The sequence below is a fragment of the Rousettus aegyptiacus genome, unplaced genomic scaffold, assembly GCF_014176215.1.
Source record: "Rousettus aegyptiacus isolate mRouAeg1 unplaced genomic scaffold, mRouAeg1.p scaffold_m13_p_4, whole genome shotgun sequence".
Taxonomy (NCBI): Eukaryota; Metazoa; Chordata; class Mammalia; order Chiroptera; family Pteropodidae; genus Rousettus; species Rousettus aegyptiacus.
The window spans coordinates 4091265-4113125 of record NW_023416307.1 but is presented as its reverse complement, the minus strand read 5'-3'; the positions used below and the strand labels follow the sequence as shown (position 1 = coordinate 4113125).

The 21861-nt window shown below is 52.8% G+C and overlaps 1 protein-coding gene and 1 non-coding gene across 10 annotated transcripts in view; both read left to right on the top strand.

The window, feature by feature from the left end:
- DOP1B (DOP1 leucine zipper like protein B) overlaps positions 1-21861 on the top strand; it is a 79000-nt gene that overhangs the window by 13095 nt on the left and 44044 nt on the right. For 8 of the 9 annotated variants that reach the window (XM_036219839.1, XM_036219845.1, XM_036219840.1 and 5 more), the window contains 8 exons: positions 11314-11495; positions 11825-11995; positions 13336-13525; positions 15333-15431; positions 15749-15872; positions 17498-17607; positions 17981-18095; positions 21010-21130. In XM_036219839.1, the coding sequence (XP_036075732.1) occupies positions 11314-11495; positions 11825-11995; positions 13336-13525; positions 15333-15431; positions 15749-15872; positions 17498-17607; positions 17981-18095; positions 21010-21130 (1112 nt within the window). Of the gene's footprint in view, positions 1-11313; positions 11496-11824; positions 11996-13335; positions 13526-15332; positions 15432-15748; positions 15873-17497; positions 17608-17980; positions 18096-18372; positions 19106-21009; positions 21131-21861 lie in introns of those variants that run through there. The other variant, XM_036219847.1, reaches the window with a different exon arrangement.
- On the top strand, positions 9177-9295 carry LOC118602545. Its single transcript, XR_004950728.1, has one exon. It is a non-coding gene; the product is annotated as a 5S ribosomal RNA (ribosomal RNA).

The window sequence follows — 21861 nt, the reverse complement described above, 5'->3', positions numbered from 1 at the left end:
TTTTAAGTTTTTTCAGCTGATTTTTAAGTTAATGAACAGCTGATTGTTTTTTCTTCAGGTAGACAGGCATACCGTCAGCCGACACCGAGTTTGTGTTTTCTCCTAATATTTTTTTGGACTAGTGTTCAGTCACGGCGATGCCGTCAGTGTGTTGGTTGCAGTGGTGGTAGCGGCTGCGAGGAGCCCAGGCGTGCAGCGCCACCGGTAAGGTGGTCTGTTTCCCGCCCACGTGTCGGTCCCTCCCGCGTGGTGGCCCACAGACTCGGGCCGGGGACTCCGCCTGCCGTCTGCAGCACGCGGCTTTCCGGGCTGCTCCGTTCGCCGCCCTTCTGTCCCGGGGTGGGGGGGGGGGGCGTGTGTGCAGTTGAGCGGCGCACGGTACTTGCACTCGTATCTTCAGAGGACCGTCCCCCTGCCATCGGATTCGGGGACAGCGCCCGTCCCTGCCCCACCCACCCGCCGGGCACTGACTTCAGCGGGAGCGCCGCCAGTGTTTCCCCATCGGGTTGCTTGTCTCATCGGGAATCAGTTTATTCCTTACTCACTGACCTCGGTAACGTCTTACCCTCGTGTGGCACGAAGCGTGCGTCATTCAGTTCCTTGCCTGCCGGTCTGTAAAGTGCCGAGTCGCTTTTTCCTAAGCGGCGCAGATCTGCCTCGCGTTTAACTCCCGTGCTTTTGGTGATGACTGTACGTGAGCCAGATTCTCCCACTGCCCGGGGTGCGCCTCGGAAGTGGTAAGCACGGTTGCAGGCGGGCCGATTCGGGCATGGGCTGAAGGCACGCGGCACTTGGAAGCAGAGCGCCTGGGCTCACGCTCGGCCTCACCACTCAGTGTGGGGCAGACATGCTGGTTGCCCCGCCGACAGCCGCTCACCCTCTTCTTTCTTGTCAGAAGAACCCAGTTACGTCGAGGGGTCAGGTGACGATGTGCTGCGGGATGGGAGCCCCCATGTCCCTGCCCGAATGGCCGATGTTGTTGTTCAGGACTCAGTTCTTTTCATTCTGTTTTCCTGGGCAGGGATTAATTTAGACATGGGCACGTGACCTTCCCTAACCCATGCGGTGTGGCCGGCTGGCTTCTGGAAAAGATTCCCTCTAATCCAGAGAGACAGGAGAGGAACAAACGCTGGACTTTTTTTTTTTTTTTTTTTTTTTTTTTTTTTTTTTTTTTTTTTTTTTTTGCTTCTCTCTGTAGTTGGTGAGAATTTAATGCCTGAATGTGTGGCAGACATCAGAGGCCACGAGAGGAAAACCTAAGGATGAGTCAAATCACTGCTGGGAGCAAATAAGCTCGAGAAAGCTGGGTCCTTTCAGGATGCCGTTTGCTCTTGAACTGGGCAAACCTGTGCTCCCCCGTGGCGGGGTCCCTCCGAGGTGGGGTCCCTCGGCCTCTGCACGGCTGGCGTCCGCGATGCTGCTGTCCCGTGCACTGTGGGATGTCTGTCGCATCCTGGCCAATGTCCACTAACTGCTAGCAGAACCCCCTCCCCATTGTAACACCAGAAACGTCTCCACACGCAGCCAGGTGTCCCTGGGGGGCAAACTTTCCCCGGTTTGAGAACCACTGCTGTCGTTCCGGGTGTGGGGTGATGCGTCTCTTCGTCTAGCCTTGTATGGTGGCATAGCCTGTTCCGCCCATAACCCATCAGAGCCAGTCCTCCCAGGGCTGATGCATCCACGCTTGCTTCTTGACAGTAAAGTTGTCTGTAAAAGATGCAGAATGCCCTGTGCCGATCCGCACCCTTGCCATCTGCATTGGCGTGCTTCTGGCTGGTATCGGGTTTTCACAGAGAGACTGCGGAGGATTTTCTGCCTCCCCATCTGCACAGGTCTTATCCTAAGTTCAGGACCCCGTTGCATTTCTCCGGAGGTCACGTTCTGCCAGCCACGTGCTCTGCCTCTCGGTTCTCGGCGTCTCTGGGTGTTTTATAGCTGCTGAGTTTGGGAGACAAGAGCCAGCTTTCGGCTTGGACCAATCTGGGAGAGCCAGGCTTTCATGCCTTTGTCACAGTTCCCGTGTGCATTGTTAGCGGCCCCTTCCCTCCCCATCACCGATAGCTTATTCTTTACCTGTCACCTGCTTCTGTGCAGATAGCATGTCTTGGGGACAGGGGAGCAGAGGTAGAGCATAGAGGAGGACGACCACGGTCAGACCCTGAGCAGACTGAGCGGGCGGTGCCCTGCTGGGAGGTGTGTGCCCGCCTCCCGACAGAGACCGAAGTCCACTGCACTCTGAATTACTGGTGCCTCAAGTGGGTGCCGCACCCCCGTGCCCCAGGCGCTTGTGGGCCAGTGAACTGAGCGCTCTGGGAGGACATGTCCCACATCCTGAGCTCTGACCAGCCCCTCTCAACCTGTGCAAGTATGCTCAGGACCTCTCTAGAGAAGGCCGCTCGGTGCAGGAAGGGGCGACAGTCTCATTTGAGCAGGCCAATTCTGTTCTAGGTGTGAGTTTTGAGGAATATTGCGTTCTCCAGGAGGAATTTTTGGGACGGAAGCCTGTATGGGATTTGCGATGGGATTTTTGTCCCCAAGGTGCTCTTCTCTTCCTGCTCTGACTTCCTTCCATGTAATAGGCTTTTGGTTGGTCGGTTTGTTGTCTATATCATTTGTACGTAGGTTAAAATTTGTTTAAGCAAAGCAGAAAGAACATATTTCCATAGGCCACGTTTAAAGTATCTTCATGGTGTGATTGCTTTTGTTATGTGTTCTGGTTTGTGATCATAAATTCTTGAGTATTTCAGTATCTCTGCATCACGTGTGTTTCAGAGTTTGGAATATGTTCTGTAGGGTGTGTTTACCCCACACATTAGTTTCCATGTGTTTTACTGTAGAATTCAGTTGCTTTGACCACCCACCATTTTCCATCACTTCTGAGCCAGCTGGCCCCTCACCCACCCAAATGGACCGATTCCCTTCGGTGAGCCCGTTGCATGCTTGTCACCAATTTTTCAGATCTGTGATCCTCCAAAGTCTGTGCCGTTTAACCCCTTTTACTGATGAAGACACGCTCAGACTTACCGGACGCCTCCAGTACTTCGGTTCCGCCAGGGCCAGTGCCAAGCCCACGTGGGGCGCCAGAGTGCGGGGTGGGAATGTCGCAGTGCTGAGCTAGTGCACGGAGTGCTGAGCTAGTGCACCGCCGTTGGAGAAGAATAAAACGTAGGTCTGGAGACACATAGAGTTTCTATGTGGAAAGACAGGGAAAATAGGTGTCAGTGTTGAGAGTGGCTTTTGGAACCTAAATGTTATGATAAATCTGGAAGGGAAAAGGATAAAGAGTGGTACTTGAACATGTGTGCTGTAGCTTGTCCTCTGTGACCTCGAATGTCAGTTCCCGGGTCATCTTAACGAGGAGATCGAGGGGCCCTGGTGCTCTTGCCGCGCGTGTGCTCGCGCGTGTGTGCATGCGTGTGCGCGTGTGCGCGCTCATTCTTGACCCTGCCGCTGGGGAAGTGGAAATGGCATGAGACCCTGAATGAGTCAGCTCCTTGAGTCTAACCCACACGACCAGCCAGTGAGTAGGTGACGGCACATTTTCTGTGTGAGAAGACGGCGTGTCAGCCCGGTCAGGCAGCTCGTGACAAGACTGGGCAACCACGAAAGGTGGCACCCGCCTCAGACCCAGGTCCGGCGGGCGCAGGGCCTGCGCCCCCGTCGTGTTCCCCTGAGCTGCCTGCCTGTGCCTCCTCACAGCTGAGCCCAGCAGAGCCAGCCGGTGGCACTGCCGAAAATGAGTGCGTGAGAGGCCGGGCCCAGCGCTTGAGCAGGCTGCACTGCCCGCCGTCGCCGAGGCAGTCCCGCGGCGGGCCGGCCCTGCGCACCTGCGCCCTCGGCTCTGCGGCTGCGCGCGGCCAGCCCGGCAGGTGTGTGTGCGCGGCGTGGTGTTTGCCCAGAGAGTGTAGGTTAATATTTATTCACTGCAATAGTCAAAAGAAATAAAATAACTTAAATAAATGTATAGAAGAAGAAAACGTATTCCAAAACCTCCGTAACTGGTGCGGAAGGTTGCGGTAAGCCGCGCGCCCTGCTGGGAGCTTCCCTGCAGGCTGGAGTCGCGGGACGTGGATGCTGTCGCCGTGTCGGGCTGGCTGGTGGTGCAGGTTGCCGCTAGTGTTCAGCAGTCCTGTCTAAATGCAACGCAGAGATATTTCGGTCGGTGATCTTTTTGAGAAGGAAGTGCCTCGTTTACAGAGGCGTGGAGTGGGTGACAATCCTCCAGTTAAACAAAAGCTGACCTCCCTTGCTACCCGTGAAATCCCAACCTCCTGCAGTGGCTCTGGGGGCCTTGAAATTTGCCTGTTTCTTCAGCCGTCTCTTGCCATCTCTCCGCCCCCGCCTTCCCAAGCTGTCCAGGTGGCGAGGTTACTGCCTGTCAGGTAAGGGGTGACACTCGCCAGCAGTACTCGGCCTCCTTTAATGTGGGAAGTCCTGGCCAGTCTCGTTATTACTCAATGTCTGCTCCGTTTTCATCCTTTCCGGAAGGGCACTGTTGCTGTCCTTTAGCAGATACTTGATGAGTGTTCAGGCTTGTGCCACCTGGCCAGCCTTTCTACTATACAACTTGGTGTTTTGTGGCAGGAAATGAACATCCTTGTAAAGCTGACCGACTTCCAGAAGGAAGATATGCCGGTGTTTTACCACGTGCTTTTAAGTTGGCGAGCTTGTGTTTCTTTGGAGACGCATCTGGCATTCCTAAGTCAGCATTCTCCTGTGTAAGGGCAGGTGCGGGCTGTCTCTTCTAGGAACTTTTAAAAGAAACATTTAAAATTTTATTTTACAAGCTAAAACATTTTTAATCAACTATAACTCTCCCCACCCATATTGTGAGAGAATACACATAACATAAAATCTATCACCTTAACCACTTTATGTAATACGTACATAACAAAATTTATCAAATCAGCTTTTGAACCATTTTAGTTGTATAAAATTACTTTTAAGTCCGTGGTCTACCCTTTTTACATTTTTCATCGTGTTTCTTACATAGAACTATTCTAAACCATGCTGAGAGCCCTAGAGGATACCAGACTGTCAGATTGTATGATGTCAGAGTGAAACACAGACATTTTCTTGCGTGGAGCAAAGTGAGACACTTCCTGGTCTCTGTTAACGAAGCTCAGATGTGGTGCAGACCTTTTTTTTCAAACTTAATATTTTGTGTTTTATTGTTTTGTTTTAAGGTCAACCTGTTGGGCCCATAAATGCAACGAAGTTAAAAATACTGTAATTATGTCATAATTTTAGCTCAAGGATAGTATATTGTCTGAGTGAAATAAATAAGGAAGTTTACTTTCCTGTCTCATAAATTTTCCTTTCTGTTTAGCCCATTAAAAAGTGATTTTGAAAACATGGCCCATTTTCTCTTCCAATTCATCTGTTTTCCTGAGATAATTTATTCAATAGTTGTAGAAAAACATTTCTTATTTCTTTTTAGTGTACATTGTTTTTATTCATTGTCTAAACTATGTATATTATGATCACTGGCCAGTCATGTTGAGTTTCTGGTTTCCTGAAAAATACAACCCAAACAATGAAACGTCCCTGGAAATAGTCACTGAGTTTTTCTCGTGGGAGAAGCGTCTTCCCTGAGCCAAACGCTGGGTTAGAGGCTGGAAAGCGAAGGGCAGTGTCCAGGTGGTGCTCCCTGAGTCCCTTCAGAATCCGTTAAAAAGAGTCCCCTTTTCTCTGGTCAGGAAGGAGTTTGTAGTACAGTCCAGCTGCAGACATCACTCATGGTTCGTGTAGATTAGCTGACAGGAACAGTTGCATGTAACACAGTGTGTTCATTTCTTTTTTCTTTTTCTTTTTTGGCGGCAGTAAAATACTCATAAAATTTACCATTCTAACTATTTTTGAGCGGACAGTTCAGTGGCATCCGTAGTGTTCATGCCGTGCGGCCACCAACACCGCCCATCCCCAGAACTTTTGCGCATCTCAAACAGAAACTCTGTGCCATTCAGCAGCAACTCCCTCCCCGTCCCCAGCCCCTGGCACCACCATTCTGCTCTCTGTCTCGATGAATCTGACCACCGTAGGGACCCGATGGGAGCAGAATCATACAGCGTTTGTCCTTTTGTGGCCGGCTTGCCCCACCCGGAATACCGTCTTCAAGGTTCATCCGTGTTGTAGCACGCATTTGAGTTTTGAGGCTGGCTGATGTCCATTGTGTGTATGTACATACCACCTCTTGTGTAAACAGTCACCCAGCCATGGGCCCTCGGGTGGTTCCTGCCTTTTTGGCTGTTGTGAATAATGTGGTGAACATGGTTGTGCAAATAATCTGGGTGCCTCCCTGCTTTCAGTGCTTTGGGATGTGCACCCAGCAGTGGAGTTGCCGATCGTAGGGTAGTCTGGTAAATAAGTCAAATGTTTAAATTCCGAGGAGCCGACATGCTGTCTCTTTGCAGCCCACTGGCGGTGCGGTGCACTGCAGTGTTTTGAAACCTCTGAGCCAGGGCCGCTCTGAGTGGAGCAGGTTCTTTTTCGAAAGCAGCGGCAGTGTGGGTGTCAGGCTTGATCTCGCCTCTCGGGGGAAAGGCAGCAGGACCCCTCAAGTTTCCCACCAAGAAGTGTCATCGAGAGCCTCGCAGTGGGCCGGCCCGTGGGCCAGGTGCTTGGCTGCCGCCCAAGGCGCGCGAGTCGACAGCTCACGGGTAGAGGGGCCACGGGCTGAGCCACCACGCTGGGTGGGCTCTGAGGGAGGTGTGCACCTCGTGGCCGTGTGTTAGCCCTCAGTCGGGCTGAAGGAAACGTCTCACAAAAGTGGACTTTCAGGGAGCCAGAGTGGGGGACTTCGTGGTGCGCCTTACGCTGGCCAGAGGCGACCGGCTCTTCCTACCGTCCCCGCCCGCGAGCTGCTAAGAGCCCGTGGGCGATGGCGGAGAGCAGGCTTTCCTTAATGCAGCAGGAGGTGCTCAGGTGCTCAGGTGCTCAGGTGCCCCTTCAGGCAGCTTCCCCTTCAAGACGCTGCTTAGTACTACTCAAGCAAAAGGAGTTTTTAAATAGGGCCCACGACCCCGCTTCCTGCGTGCTCGTCACTCTGGGGGAAGGATCTTCACCTGGAGATTCTAATCTCGTCTTCCAGCTCACAAAACGTTCTAGGAAATTTTCGTGGAATAGCATTTAAGAAATAATACTTTCCCCCTTTAATCATAAATATCAATTACTATTTATCTTGTCCTCTGTCGACTTAAAAAGACATTTGAGGTTCTCCAACTCCACCTGTTATCATATGCAGATTTCCTCCGACTTCTGTGTCTCGGATTTCTCACCAGATTTGCGGTTTACAGTTGATTTACCTCCAGGTACTACAGTTTGAGCCTTTCCTTTCCAATACCATTTCTGTCTTTCTCCTTAGCACATCTAACTAGTGTCTTTGTTTGCTTTTCTGTCAGTGAAGAGCGTTATTAGTATAACGACTGGGTTTCAAAGAGTTCTTTAAAAAATGCAATGTATTTCTCTCCACTAAATCTTGTGCTTGGTTTTCAGTTCGTCCTTAGGACAAGACAATGTTTGTTGATGGCTAACTCCATTCCAGGCACTGTGCTAAATTCTTCATGTGTGGTCACTCGTTTTATTTTATTTTATTTATTTTTTATTTTCTTATTTTTTACTTTTGTAGCAGAGGAACTTTCGTATTCATCTAACGTCAGAGGAACTCTAAGTATCCCAGGCATGGAGGGACATGAGGAGGAAGCAGCTAGCAAAACCTCGTGTTACGAGTTTTGTTTTGTCTGGTTTCGCTTTGCTTTCCATTGATCATATGGGTATGAAAGCAGAACTTCTTTGTCACTTTGCTGTAAGATGTCTAGATAGTAACAGAGTGTATCATACATAAATCAATTCTTCCAGGAGCACCGCTCACAACCAAAGTCAATATCATGGTATAAAGCCTGGGGAGACATTGTCGGAGTGAGGGTTGAGGGGAGACTTGCTCTGGACAGAAACGCCTATGGTATCCATTGTTCCCTGTTGAGCCCTCGTGGTCACCCATTTTAGCTTGCAGTTGACAAACGGTAGAACCAAAATCAGCAGCTCTGGCCCTAAAACTTACACACTAAAACCAGGCATTCTGATAGCCTCAGGCTTGTTTAGCCTCAGTTTTGACACATATTAAGTGTCAGGCTCTGTGGGAAGTGTGTTAACACAATCACTATGACCTACGTCCTATTTTAGCCCCATTTTTAATGATAAAACGGTGCAGAGGGATTCAATGTCATAACCACCCCCACAGCAGGTTTACGAGTTCTGTCTGGCCAAATCCTGACTCTTGGTTTGATGAACTTGACCCATGATCTCTGGGTGGCTGTGCTCTGCACCTGAACCTGTGCGCTTTGATCTAACTTGCCAATCTGATGTGTGAAAAAAAAAAAGGCATTTCCTGGTAGTTTTAGTCTGCATTTTTCTTATCGGGAAGGGTGAGTATCTTTTCACTTTTCTAACTACTGTCTGTCTGTATTCTCTGCTCTTGCCGCGTTTTCAAATCAGACAGCTTCCTTCATCGCTGGGTGCCTTTTCCTCAGGAGGCAGAGTCCTTGTCTCAGACAGGCCGTGTCCTTGTCCATTCCCCTGGGCAGCATACAGAGCAGAAGTCATGCCGTGCTGCTGGTCACGGCCTCATTTCTTGGTGGTCGATTCTTTTTCTTTTTCAAATTAAACTAAGTGGCATAACAAATTTAAACGAGAAAGAAATAGCAGCCAGCTCATTCATTTGAAACAAATGGTTGTGGTTCATTGTAATCACATTTAAAGGGGAAGAGGTGTGCGTATCAGTCAGGATAGGAAGGGTTAAGTCCTGGTAACAAGTAGTCCCCAGTCTCTGATTTTTATGCCAGGGTTGAGTTCTACGTTACTGGGTCAGCAAGTATTGTTTGCTCTAATTTCTCAGGGAGCCAGGTTGGAACAGGCTCCATCTCAACCCACATCTGCATGAGCTGAGAGGTGGGGAAAGAGAACCCGACGAGGTCTGCACTGTCTTCTAAAGCCTGTGCCACAAGTGACATGTGTCATGCCACTCATTTCCCTGGCCTTTCCCTGGCCGGAGCGAGTCTACCTGCCACATCTAGGAGGGAGAGAAGCCAAGCACTTGTGAATCCCAGATGACTCACCGCAGGGGGTGCGTCACATAGTTTGCACCTCAAATAGCAGATGTCCTTAGAAGACACTGAGTAGTCTACGGCCATGCCACCCTGAACGTGCCCGGTCTTGTCTGATCTCAGAAGCTAAGCAGGGTCGGGCCTGGTTAGTACTTGGATGGGAGACCACCTAGGAAGACCAGGTGCTGTAGACGTTAAAAAAAAAAAAAGTACACTGAGCAAAAGTGAGAGTGGGTAGTGATTTCAAAAGCAAAAGCTCTTGCTTTTGTTGACAAAAATAACAGTTTCACTCTCCTACTCTGGAATCACGGAGAAAGCCCACGGCCACATTGGTGAAAACCGAGTCACAGACATGGTTTCTAAGAGCCATGTCTTCGGGACTGGCCAGGAGCTGGTGCTTGCTGAAGCTGTTGTGTTGCTATTGTAGGTGCTTTCGATGTGTTTGAAAATGTGCATGATAAATGTGCCGTCTCCTGTGCATCTCCCACATGCGTTTCCGTTCTGCTGCAGCCATCTGTCCGTCCGTTCTGGTCCTCCGTCACAGCATATGTTTTGGGTCACCTCCTCGGTTGTTTGTTTGTTTTTACATAACCACATTTAAATATTTTCTTGGCTTTCCTTTTGTTTAAAGATATCAGACTCATAATGTTTTAAGATATTTCTTGATGACCTTTGGTTGTATCTGTTTTGTTTTTTATTTTGTTTTTAAGGTGTAATTTTATCTAATTTGAGAGTTCTTTTAGACCACAGGCTTCTGGTAAAACAAAACATTCTTTTCCTTCTCTTCCCTTTATCTTCTCCATAACCTCAGTGTTTTTTTGGGGGGCGGGGTGGGTGTGGGAGTGGGATCATATTGTTTGTTTGTAAAAATAAAGCTCTCATGGCCCTAAGACCAGATGGTCCAGGGCCCAGCGGTCTGACGCGTGGACAGAGTGCAGTGGGCATTGCCCGTGTCTGTGCCATTCTCCAGATGGCTTGCTTTGTTGTAGGCACTGTGCAGAGTGCAAAGAAAAAAAAGCAGGGAGAAGGAGGCAGACCTACCCTCGAGTTCCCCACCGCCCAAGTCAGACCCTCAGGCAGGTAATCATGAGAGCAGCGCTGGAAGTCAGTGACAGGTGTGCACGTGGACCCCGGTGGAGGAGGGCTAAGTGTGAGGACCATCCTGCCTGCACGAGATGGGTGCCGAGCTGAGTCTCCTGGAGGGAAAACAGGCCACGCGGAGGAAGGACCAGGACGTTGGGGCGGATGGGTGGGGAAGGGCAGCCCGCGCAGGTGGAGCCGAAGCAATAGGAGACGGGAGGATGAGGACGGAGCAGGCAGGAGTCCCCTGTGGAGGCCTGGGAGTGGCTTTTAAGAGGCGTGGACTTTGCCCTGAAGGCTCTCAGTAAACACTGGTGTGGGTCATTATGTGCGTTGTTCACCATAATGACAGACACGTGGTGTAGCACGGTGGCGTCACCAGGACCCACCTCGCCGCAGTGCCTGATACCTTGAGGGATAGCACTGGCCGGCTCACGCTCCTGGTGCAGCAGACACCCAGGGATGCTTTGGCACAGACAGGGCCTGTGTCCTGCTTGAGGACGGGACTGTCGCTCCCTGCCAACAGGCTCCAGTGTCTCCTGCAGCATTGGCTGGTGAAGGTGCCAGGAATCACAGTCGAGAAGTGACTGTGACTGTCTCTTCTGGGGTGACTGTGTGCTCAGGTCCACGTAGCCGTGAAGCCGAGCTGAGAGAATGATGGGGAAATTCAAACCTCTTCCTCTCCCTGCGGAAACATCCCGGGGCTTCCGTGGCCCACAGAACAGGGTCTTCTCAGGATAGGTCACCTGCCCTGATGTGTTCTGTGCTCTGCCTTATCTGCGTAGGCTGTAGGCTTTCCCAGACAGAGACACATGGCCCTCACCTGCACACGGGTCCCCATGTGTGGCTGAGAAGCTGGCCTGATGGTGACAGTCACTTTGAGAAGGACAGTCTTCCTTGTTCTTCAGTCTGGGGCCCGCTTCACGCCCAGCATTGCGGGGAGCCTCCCAGCACCCGTGTCCCTGGAGCCTGGCTCATGGTCCCCAGGCCCTCCCTTGCAGTCCTGTCCTGTCCTGTCTCGTTTTTTACAGCCGCGCTGGGGCCTGCTGCTGTCTTCTGGCCCCGGCAGACTTACTCTCTCCATTGTCAATATCGCCGACCTTCCTCACGGGTTTTTCCTTGAATTTTCCAGGCTCTGCAGAGCAACCTGAAGTACTCCTTGTTGCCCAGACGGCTCATCATCAGCAAGAGGCTGGCCCAGTGCCTGCACCCTGCTCTGCCCAGCGGTGTGCACTTAAAAGCCCTGGAAACCTACGAGATCATCTTTAAAATCGTGGGGACCAAATGGCTGGCCAAGGATTTGTTCCTGTACAGGTACGATAGCTTCCCCATGGTGCGATTTGTTTTATTACCCAAGTAATCCATATTTCAGTTCACAAGATAAGCGAATGGTAAACAGGCAAAATTCAGGGGGGCGGGACAGTCCATCGTGAAGCCTTCCCGGGAGGTGACCGGCTCCGCCCTCGGGGGTCCCTCCTCCTAGGCCTCTCGTTAAGCAGCAGTGCAGTGTGTACACGCTGCTCTTCGCTAGCGGTGGCATCTCATGACAAGCAGGCGTCTGCATCTCCCGTTAGACGGCTGGCCGGTCTCCCGGGACTTCTGACTAGGCGTCTCATTTGTGCCCCCTGTTTTCTCCCCCGAAGCTGTGGGTTGTTTCCTCTCCTGGCGAACGCAGCCATGTCGGTGCGGCCCGTGCTGCTTGGCCTGTATGAGAAGTACTTCCTCCCGCTGCAGAAGCTGCTCCTGCCCAGCCTCCAGGCCTTCATCATCGGCCTGCTGCCCGGTCTCGAGGAGGGCTCGGAGATCTACGACAGGTGGGTCTCCGCCGGTGCTGCTGGCTCTGCCGCCCCCGCCGCCCCCGCCGCCCCCGGGCGGGTGGGCCCGGCTGCTTGTGTTTATGTCACTGCTTTATAAGAAACGGGAGAGGAACGCAGAGACACGCGGAGCAGGGGACGCCGTGAAGTGGGGCGATGGTCTGCATGTCTTGGTGGTCTCTGCTCAACAGCACTGAGACCCCTGTGCGTCCAGTGTCCTGTTCTGGAGGACTGTGACGTAGGCTCGCGTTCTGAGTGATGCCGCAGGGGTAACCTCCGTCCAGGGCACTGCGCCCGGAGCTCACGCACAGCCCGACTGGCAGGGCGAGAGCTTTGCAGACGTTCCCACTCGGCGACGCACACATCGCGTGGATTTTCCACATGCCGCGCCCCCAGCCGCACCACGTCCGCCTGTCGTGTTGGCTGGCCCTTCTGTAATCATTGTCAGTGTTCTTGGCACGTCGGAAGCATGTGAGAAATGGAACCGTTTCCGATTGTGAGTCAGATCACTCGTTAAGCGAAATCCCTTTGTGGGGATTTGCCTCTGCCGTTCTACTGACAGATGCTGTCACCTGGCCCCATAGTCTGTGCCTTCATTGTTGACAAGGAAGGTGCCCCAGTCAGCTGCAGGTACAGCACCGAGCAGAGAAAGGCCTGGCCGTGGTCAGCGTCAGCGGAAGGACAAGCCTTGATCCACTGACGACGCTGCTTCTGCTAAAGGACACACATGAAGTTGGCGACATGGTGTCGTAGGGGCAAGACCTAGATAAAGATAAGGGACGAATAAATGGCATTGGCAGGAGAACTTCCCGGACCGGGACCCCGTGTGTGGAGGTGCCGGGGGCAGCGACAAAAAACAGCTACCGCCCCAGGCTTTATGGCACTTGCACTGGAGTGGGAGGTCCAGGCGAATTTTGTCTCCAGCGTTTCTGAAGTCGAATGTCACATTATTTAAGTCTCCAGTCACATCTGCCTTTTTTTTTTTTTTTTTGACATGTTTATGGCTCCTTACGCTTCTGTATGAAGCGGCTGACCCGCTCATCCCTTTTGGCGGCAGCACCGCCCTCCTAAAAGTAGCAAGGCGTCCACGGCGAGGCCAGAGGCGGAGATGGACTCCGTGCCACGGCGGTGCGACCCGTTGTACGCCGCCTGGTGGCCAAGCAGCCGTACCTCCCAGTGACATGCGTTTTAGCAAACTTAGTGTCAAAGACACGAGGTGGCAGCAGCTAGATGGTGAGGACACTGGCGTTTTCACGGCCAGGGCAGAACGAGCCGCGGCGTGAAGCGCTCATAGACACGTGGGGAAGGAGCCCTGAGGTTCTGTCCTCTCTCGCCCACAGGACAGACGCTCTGCTCCTGAGACTGTCCCTGGTGGTCGGCAAAGAGGTGTTCTACGCTGCCCTTTGGGGCAGTGTCCTGGCGAGTCCGTCCGTCCGCCTGCCCGCCTCGCTCTTCGTGGTGACCCACATCAGCAGGGACTCGCCGGGCAAGGAGCAGAAGTACATGCTGGGGACGGATTACCAGCTCACGGTGGGTGCTGCGCTCCTCACTGGGGCGTGGGGGCTGCTGGGGCACACGGGCACCGGTCGTCACCGGGGCGTGGGGGCTGGCCGGGCACATGGGCACTGGTCGTCCCTGGGCGGCAAAGGGCCATCAGGGAACAGAGGGAAATGGAGTCAGAGTGTGTAATGGTGAGTTATCTAGCCAAACGAGGAGGCGGCGTCATCCTGCAGGAGGAAACCCACGGTGATGGCGATCGCTTTTAACATACGTTATGATTTGCATATTCAGACGCGCGCCCACGCCCACGGAGGGCACAGCTCCTCCGCTCTGTGCGGGGCCGTGAAGGGCCCGCAGACGCTCACAGCCTCGCACAGAGACGCTCACAGCCTCGCACAGACGCTCACAGCCCCGCACAGAGACTGCTGCTCTAGCTGCAGCCTTGTTCCCTCCCCTGCCCCGTGTCACACTGACCACCACCCGCGCGAGGCTCCCGCTCTGGCCACTGTCTCGGTCCCGCTCCAGCCGTCATCCTCCCCTCTGGCTGCTCACAGGCCTGGATTGTCTGGCTTCCTCAGGCGTCTGTCCCCAGGCCCTGAGGACAGCTCTCTTCCCGGGCAAACGACCTCCTTTCTCGTGACCTTGAAACAGTGGGAACCTCCCACATCCTCATCTCTCCCCAAACTTACCTGCGTGCCTAGTGGCCCGCCATCTGTCGCCACCTGGTGGTGTACCCACGCTTCGAACTTAAGATGTTGAAAATAGAATTCCTCGGTAAGAAAGTTGGGGACTCGGTGTGAATTACGCACCCCTCCGAGTCCATTCTTCGTTGCAAAGTGGGAATAGCGGATCTTTCCCATGGGTTCCCTGGGGACGAAGTGAAAAGGTCGATAAGAACCGCTTCCCCCAGTGTTCGGGAGACGGGAGCCCCTCGCAGCCGTGCCCGCCGGCTCCGCGTCCGTCCGCCTCTCCGCTTTCTCTGCCCTGCTTCGACGTCTCGTGTCTGGATCGCAGCGTGATTCCTGATTGGTTTCTCCACATCCTGTGCCTTCCTCATGTCGTTCTTGTTAATCGCTGGGTGATCTGCTTTGCTAAAGCATCGCTCTGCTCATATCTAAATGTGTTTGAGAAGTATCTGGCTTCCTGTGGCCCGCGGATAGAGTCCAAACTCGGGAGTGCTCTAACAGCCTGCTCCCCCGCCACCAGAGACCTTCCTCTCCGCTCCCGGGGCTGACCGCCCAGCCGGACCTCGTGCGTCTGCGGCGACGTCTTCGCTCCGGCTTCCGGTCCCTCCAGCTCAGCCATCTCACAAAGCATCACTGTTTGCCCTGCTTGAAAGAAGTCTCTCTCCCTTCTTCTGAATTCTCAGAACTTGTTATCAGCGTTGGTCTTACAGCTCTCATTATCTGTTCTGCGTCTATGTTACACCTTTCATTCTTAGGAAAGACACTAGAAAAAGGTGCTGAATTGGATTGGAAACCATTGGAATGAATGTCTTTGAGTTTGAGATTCGCCGAAGGTTGCTGTTGAAACTGAGAGACGTTCCCCTCTGGGGTCGTAGAATTGGAGGTCTTAGACCTGGCCATCTGCCCAGGCCCCTCCAGCTCTCAGATGGAGCAAGGGAGGGCTGCAGCTGACCGTCCTCCTCATGTCACAGCCCCCGGCATCTAGAACCAGAACCCGAGGTTCCCAGATTTATCGTCTCTTCCTCCTGATTGAGCACGGTGGTTTCACTAGTCCCAGGGGAAGTCGCTTTCATTTTCACTAGTGAAGAGTAGCCTGCAAATGGCGATGAACGTCTTGGGAATGAAATGTTTGTGCTGTTTCTCGTTTACAGGTAAAGGCTTTGTGCGCCTCACTGTTGGACTCAAATGTTCTGGTGCAGAGAAATAACCTGGAAATCGTGCTCTTCTTCTTCCCGTTTTACAGCTGTCTGGTGAGTCGTTTGCTGTTCCCCGGAGATGGGGGGTAGGTGGGACAGATTGCGGGTATTTGTCCCGGGAGCTGAGCAGCCACTCGGTAAGGGCCGTCTGTGTTTAGCCAATGAAGGGTCCTCGTTCATGTTTGTGCGGATGGCGTTTACGTAGCGGGGGTTGCGAAGCCGCTGTCCGTGGGCGACGTGAGCAGCCAGCCCCTTTGAGAACTGCCTTTTGAGGGCGAAGCTCCGTAGGCTGGTGGGGAAGGGCCGCCTGGCGAAGTCGGCGACTCAGGTTACGTCCACCTGCGGTCAAGAGTCCTCCGTCCTCCTCCTAGGATTCCAGTGAGAGAGCCATTCCCCTGCGCAGGCCCGACATCGTGCGGATTCTCTCGGCCGCCACCCAGACCCTGCTGAGGAGAGACATGTCTCTGAACAGAAGACTCTACGCGTGGCTGCTAGGTACTGCGTGTCCGCGGTAACTGGGAGGTGGTGTGAAACCTTTTAACGCTGACTCTGGGACGACTCTCGACCTCGCCCGTGCACGTCTGAGTCAGGAAGGGCGGAAACAACACGCCGAGCGTGGCCCTGGGCGGTTGAGTTCTGCCGCCTGCACCACAGCCCTGGTTATTTCGCAGCTATTACTTTAAAAACGGGGAAATGATCAATGAGATTTTTAAAAACGCTAACTGAATTCCATTTTAATAAGCCTGAAATACCACAGAACATTGTAGCAAAACCTCGTGCATGGTGCATGCAGAAGCCAGTCGCTATGGAGACGTTTCACGGGACGAGGGCACGTGAGAGGAAACCCACAAGTGCGGAATACGTGTGAAAGGAGGCTTTGTGTGGCGGGGCCCGTTTGTGGCGTGGAGGTGTTTGGGGGTGTCTGGGTAACTTGGGGAGAGCGTGAGAACCCGGGCTCGTGTTTCTGTGAGCATGTGTTTGGGATTTTACTGGCGGGGAAGGAGCCCTTGACTGTGGGTCGAAAGACTTCACGGGGACAGAGTCCAGGAAATCACAAGCCGAAAGGGTAGCACTTCCATGAATTTTATAAATTCCCACATTCACGCATCTGGGGTGGTATACAGAGCAATTGTGAAAGGACTCTACAGCTTTTTTTCTTTTTTTAAGATTTTATTTTTCTAGACCAGTTTTAGGCTTACAGCAAAATTACGAGGAGTTACAGATTTCCCATGTACCCCGACTACCCCGCAGGCATAGCCTGCCCGTCACCCACATCCCTGACGAACGCACACTGTCGCCTCAGCACGCGCAGTCCGCAGTCCACATTACGCTTCCCTCCCGGTGGGTTTGGACAAACGTATAATGACACGTATCCACCGTTGCAGTATCGGAGAGTGTTTTCGCTGCCCTAAAAACCCTCAGCCGCGTAGCCGTTTTAAAATCTCCAGCATACAGACCTTACCACACCAAAGTCGGAAAGTCCTCGACCCATTCAGCACTCTGAGAAATCACTGCATGGAAGCTTAGGAAGGGTTTCAAGAGGGGCAGCTGTAGGCTCTTTAGGCATGCTTCTCAGAAGGACGATTTTGCTAAATGCACGGCTCGCTCTTCGTGGGGCTTGACTGGCTGTAGGTAGAGAGGACCGGGGACCCAAGGGACCCGAGTTCGGCACCAGCTCTGACTCACTTAGCCACAGGTTCTTTGCTTGTACCATGAGGATGCTGTTCCTTGCCCTAAAGTCCTCAGAATTCCCCAGGGCTCAAAGTGAGGACGTGCAGATGAGGAAACCTTGATTTCACGTAGTGCCATACAAATAAACACTGGTTTTTAACAACGATCCTCATTCTGTCAGATCCTGGTAATCACACCTGTCAAAGACAGTTGTGTGGAATTCTTGAGACAGACTAACTTGGTGCCAGCTGAGTTGGAATTCTGCCTGTCTGATCCTTAACTAACAGCCACTGTCGGAAGAAGAACATGTGACCTGGTCACGCTGGATCTGGTTTGTTTTCTGTCGGGGGAATTATATTTTTAGAAACGTGGCATGAGACCCTTGCGTAATATGACGTACTTTATTTGTATAGATCTCTTTACAGCTCACGGTGCTTTTTCTTTTACAGGTTCGGATATCAAAGGAAAGACCATTGTGCCGGAGTCTGAACTCTCAAATTCTTATGAAGACCAGTCCTCATATTTTTTTGAAAAATATTCCAAGGATCTTTTAGTTGAGGTAAAGTTGCATTTCTGCAAAGTCGACCCCAATCCAGACGTTCCTGATCTTGTTCCAAAGTGTGTTTCTCTGCGGGACCTCAAAGTAGACGTCAGGCATGTACCTTGGTGCTCAGCTGGGACGTTTCTGTGTCCTCGGTGCTGTGCGACTGGTTTTCTCTGTGTCCCAGAGAACAACCAGTAACATCGTACTTTACTATGTCCAGTGTCCTGGTATTTGGCTTCTTTTTTTTTCAGACGAGGCAACCCTTGGTTGACCTCACAGATTGCAAGGACCTTGCCAGCTTACAGTCCCTTATTTTTTATTCGTTGCCGCCAACAGCACCTGGTCTTCCTGGGCGGTCTCCCCTCCAAGGCTCTTTCTGTTTTAACAGGGGCTGGCGGAGCTGCTGCACCAGGAGTTCTCGGATGCCGACGCGGAGGAACGCCACCACGCGTACCTGAGGCCTTTCCGCATCCTCGTCAGTCTGCTCGACAAGCCGGAAATCGGTACAGTTAGCAGGCCGGCCCCACGGCCTGTGCCTGTCACACATCACGCGCTGCCCCCTCTCAGAGCGTTAAAACACGGCGGGATACAGTCAGCACGTTGTTCTGAGTGTGCTTTAATCTTTGGAATTTCAGAACCTCCAAGTACTTGAGTCGTGTTCTGTGGCTCACCACTCAGAAGCGTTGGCAATCGCACGGACGTTTTCATTAGGGGACTGCCTCTGAGGTTCCACTGCGCACGGCCGCACACGCGCCCGCCCAGCACACGCGGTCCTAAGGACGTTTCTTCAATGGGATGCCATACTTCAAATGAGCTCTGACTTTATTTCCAAGAAAATAGGAGATCCTCCTCCATCTTTTTGCCTTGTGACCCTGGGCAAGCCGCTTCTGCCGTTTGGGCCTCAGTCTCTTTCTCTTGTCACATAGAAGGGGCGAACTAGCCTCTGGTTCCTAAGGGTCCCCCTTAAACACTGTGGCCCTGTGGGCATCAGCAGAGAACAGTGAGCTGCTCTCCTTTGCTTAAAAAAGATTGCTACAGTATCCATTCGCTATATGATCTTGACCTACAATCACTTCAGCATCATAATGGGGAAGAATATCCCCGTCTTTCCTGTGGGGCTTGAACCTCGATGGCGTCATCTGAGGCTCAGATGTGCCCACCACCTGGTTGCTGTTTCCTTGTCCCTCTGGCCTCAGGATGGAGACCCTTTGCTTATTCACTGAGATCCAGGCATAGAGCATCTTCGGTGTGGCAGGGATGGCCTAGGCTCTGGGGGTACCAGGGAGAAAACGCATCTGGTCAAGTTAGAAGGAAGGCAGACTCTGAGGTCCTGGTGTGTTTTTGCTGTTGTTAGTACTAACGGCTGACACCTTTTGAGCAAGTGTTTTGTGCTGAGCGATTTGCATCCTTCATTTAATACGTGTCTCCATACGTACCCCCAGGCCTCCAAGAACCCTGAGATGGGCATCTTACTCGACCCGTTTCACAGAGGGAGAGAGTAAGTGTGAACAGGGTGAGTCGTTTGCCTGAGGCCACCCAGGACCCGGGAGTGGAACTCGGTGTTCGACGTCGCTCTGACAAGACACCACTGCTCGCCTGGCCGCTCTCAGACTTGGCGTGTCCGAGACGTCGTGCCGCTCGGAGCACACGTGAACTCGTGTCGCGTGGCGTCAGCAGCTCTAGCCGCCCCTGTCCAAAGTCAGAGCAAGAAGCGTTCGTCCCTTCAGGCTCCGCCCTTAAGCGCTGGGTAGAGGAGCTTCTGCGCTGTGCAGACCCCCCCCCCCCGCCCGTTGCCCCCTCCCCGCGCCTTGGTCAGCCAGCGCCGGCGCCCGTGGCTTTCTCTCTTAGCGTGGAGTGACTGCAGCTCTGAGAAGCCATGGTTTAGTCTAAAAAACGAAGCGAGTTAAATAACCGCATTGGGAGCGCGCTGTGTGGCTTGGGGAGGTAGAGAAGGAAACGTAATTTAGCGTTTTGGCGGTGGGTGTTTTTGGTCAAGGCTGTAGGCCTCGGTGAGCCAGCCGAGGTGTTGCTGCTAGCCCGGGTTTCTGGTCGTGTTTTCTGGGAGGGCATTAACGGCAGGCTTCCGCCTGATTATAATGGTCGTTTAATTTGCTCTCTGGTTATTTATTGTCCGAGGGAAGACACACCTGAGAGGCAGAGGAGCGGGTGATACGGGACTAGGGCGCAGGATGACCCTCAGTCTTACCTGTGCTGTCGTTTCGAGGCCTCAGGCACTGCCTCATTTTCTCGCCCACCGATCAGGGCAGGCAGCTGGCCTTGCTTGTAAAAAGTGTTCGGTGTCCTTGTGCGGCAGATGGAAGATGGGGTTAACCTGCCGATTGCTTTCTACGCAGTTTGTTGACAGCACTTTCTTCTTCTTGGTCAATCCTGTTTTCGTCCCTCTGTGGGTGTGGGTGAGAGTCACTCCCTTCGCTGCCCCATGGTCGTCGTGGGTAGAGCAGACGTGCCCAGCTGCCTTCCCCCGCCTGGTCGGCCAGGTGCTCCCGGTGGTCGCCGTGGGTAGAGCGGACGTGCCCAGCTGCCTTCCCCCGCCTGGTCGGCCAGGTGCTCCCAGTGGTCACCGTGGGTAGAGCAGATGTGCCCAGCTGCCTTCCCCTGCCTGGTCGGCCAGGTGCTCCCGGTGGTCGCCGTGGGTAGAGCTGACGTGCCCAGCTGCCTTCCCCTGCCTGGTCGGCCAGGTGCTCCCAGTGGTCACCGTGGGTAGAGCAGATGTGCCCAGCTGCCTTCCCCTGCCTGGTCGGCCAGGTGCTCCCGGTGGTCGCCGTGGGTAGAGCTGACGTGCCCAGCTGCCTTCCCCTGCCTGGTCGGCCAGGTGCTCCCGGTGGTCGCCGTGGGTAGAGCGGACATGCCCAGCTGCCTTCCCCCGCCTGGTCGGCCCAGTTCTTTTGCGCTCCTTTAATTTGCTTCTCAACACTGGTGTTGCTTCTTCTCCTGTGTTCTGCTCGTGACGAAAAGAATTCCAGATAGACACGTCGCCCTGCTCCGTCCGTGTTTACAGTCTCAGGCTGAGCAGTTCATGCACGTGTAACACCCTGCACATGTGCCCTGGCTCCACCTAGCAGAATCTGGACCGGGCAGGCTGCTTCGCCTCCGTCCTGGTCCCCTTATCTGTAATCAGGACGGCAATGTAGCACCTGTTCGCGTCGCTACTGTGAAGATTAAGGAAGTTACTAGATAGAAAATGCTTAGACCAGTGTCCGGCTCTGCAAAGGTGTTGGCCATTTCCATGGATGTTTTTCCCCAGCTAAAGTCATTGTCACAACTAAAGTTCCTGTGCGTTTTAGACTGTATGAATTGTCTGTGTACGCAGAGTTAACTGCGTTTCCTACGTGTGTCATTTGTCGATTTAGAATTGGATCGTTGATCTTTCTCTGGCCATTTCCTTTTTTGCTGCAGGGCCTCAAGTGGTTGAGAATTTGTTTCTTGAAGTCATCCGGGCCTTTTATTCCTACTGCAGAGATGCTCTCGGCTCTGATCTTCAACTTAGCTACACTCAGAGTGGAAATTCGCTGATAAGGTATCGGTTTGACCTCCAACTTTACACGCTTCCTCCCTTCCTGATGCCATGATTTCTCTTCCCTTGTTGTTTATTATAAGCTGTGAAGTGCTAGAGAGAGGAGCGGAGATGCAGCTTAGGGTATCACTTAGGTCACCTCCATCCTCGAATCGGCCAGCACGAATTGGCTGTTGCCTCGTGAGTACTCCGAGGGGTTAGAAAGGAGTGTGTTCCAGTCTCTGCGCTAGCCTGGGACGTACGAACCATATTTATCGATCAAGTATGACAAATCCTTCAGCAGAGGTGACTGCATCTAGATTAGCCAAGTAGTGAGCTGTGGGCGGAGGGCAGCTGTGTGGGGGGGGGAGGTCAGGAGGTGGAGTCAGGGGCGGGGGTCGTCTGGTAGCTAGTGGAGGGGGGCACATGCTGCAGGACCCTGAGGGCAGACCGAGTGGGGTTTAGGAGAGACACGTTGACTTAAAGTACATGTTATCTATCAACCTGTATTGTGTTTTTCTTCTTTTTAAGACAGTATAATCTCTTTTTACTTTATTCTCGATATAATTTCCTGCTGCCTGAATTGGCATAGGGTGTACTGAAAATTTAAATTAATTGGAAGTTTTTTTGGTTTATTAATTGTAAATGTATTAAGATTTCTTAGCGTTTGGTTTCTTTCTCCCAGAATAGTTTATTGTTTTTCATTATAGAACATACTAATATTTGAAGGTATCAAGGAAAGAGCTATCGCCCAT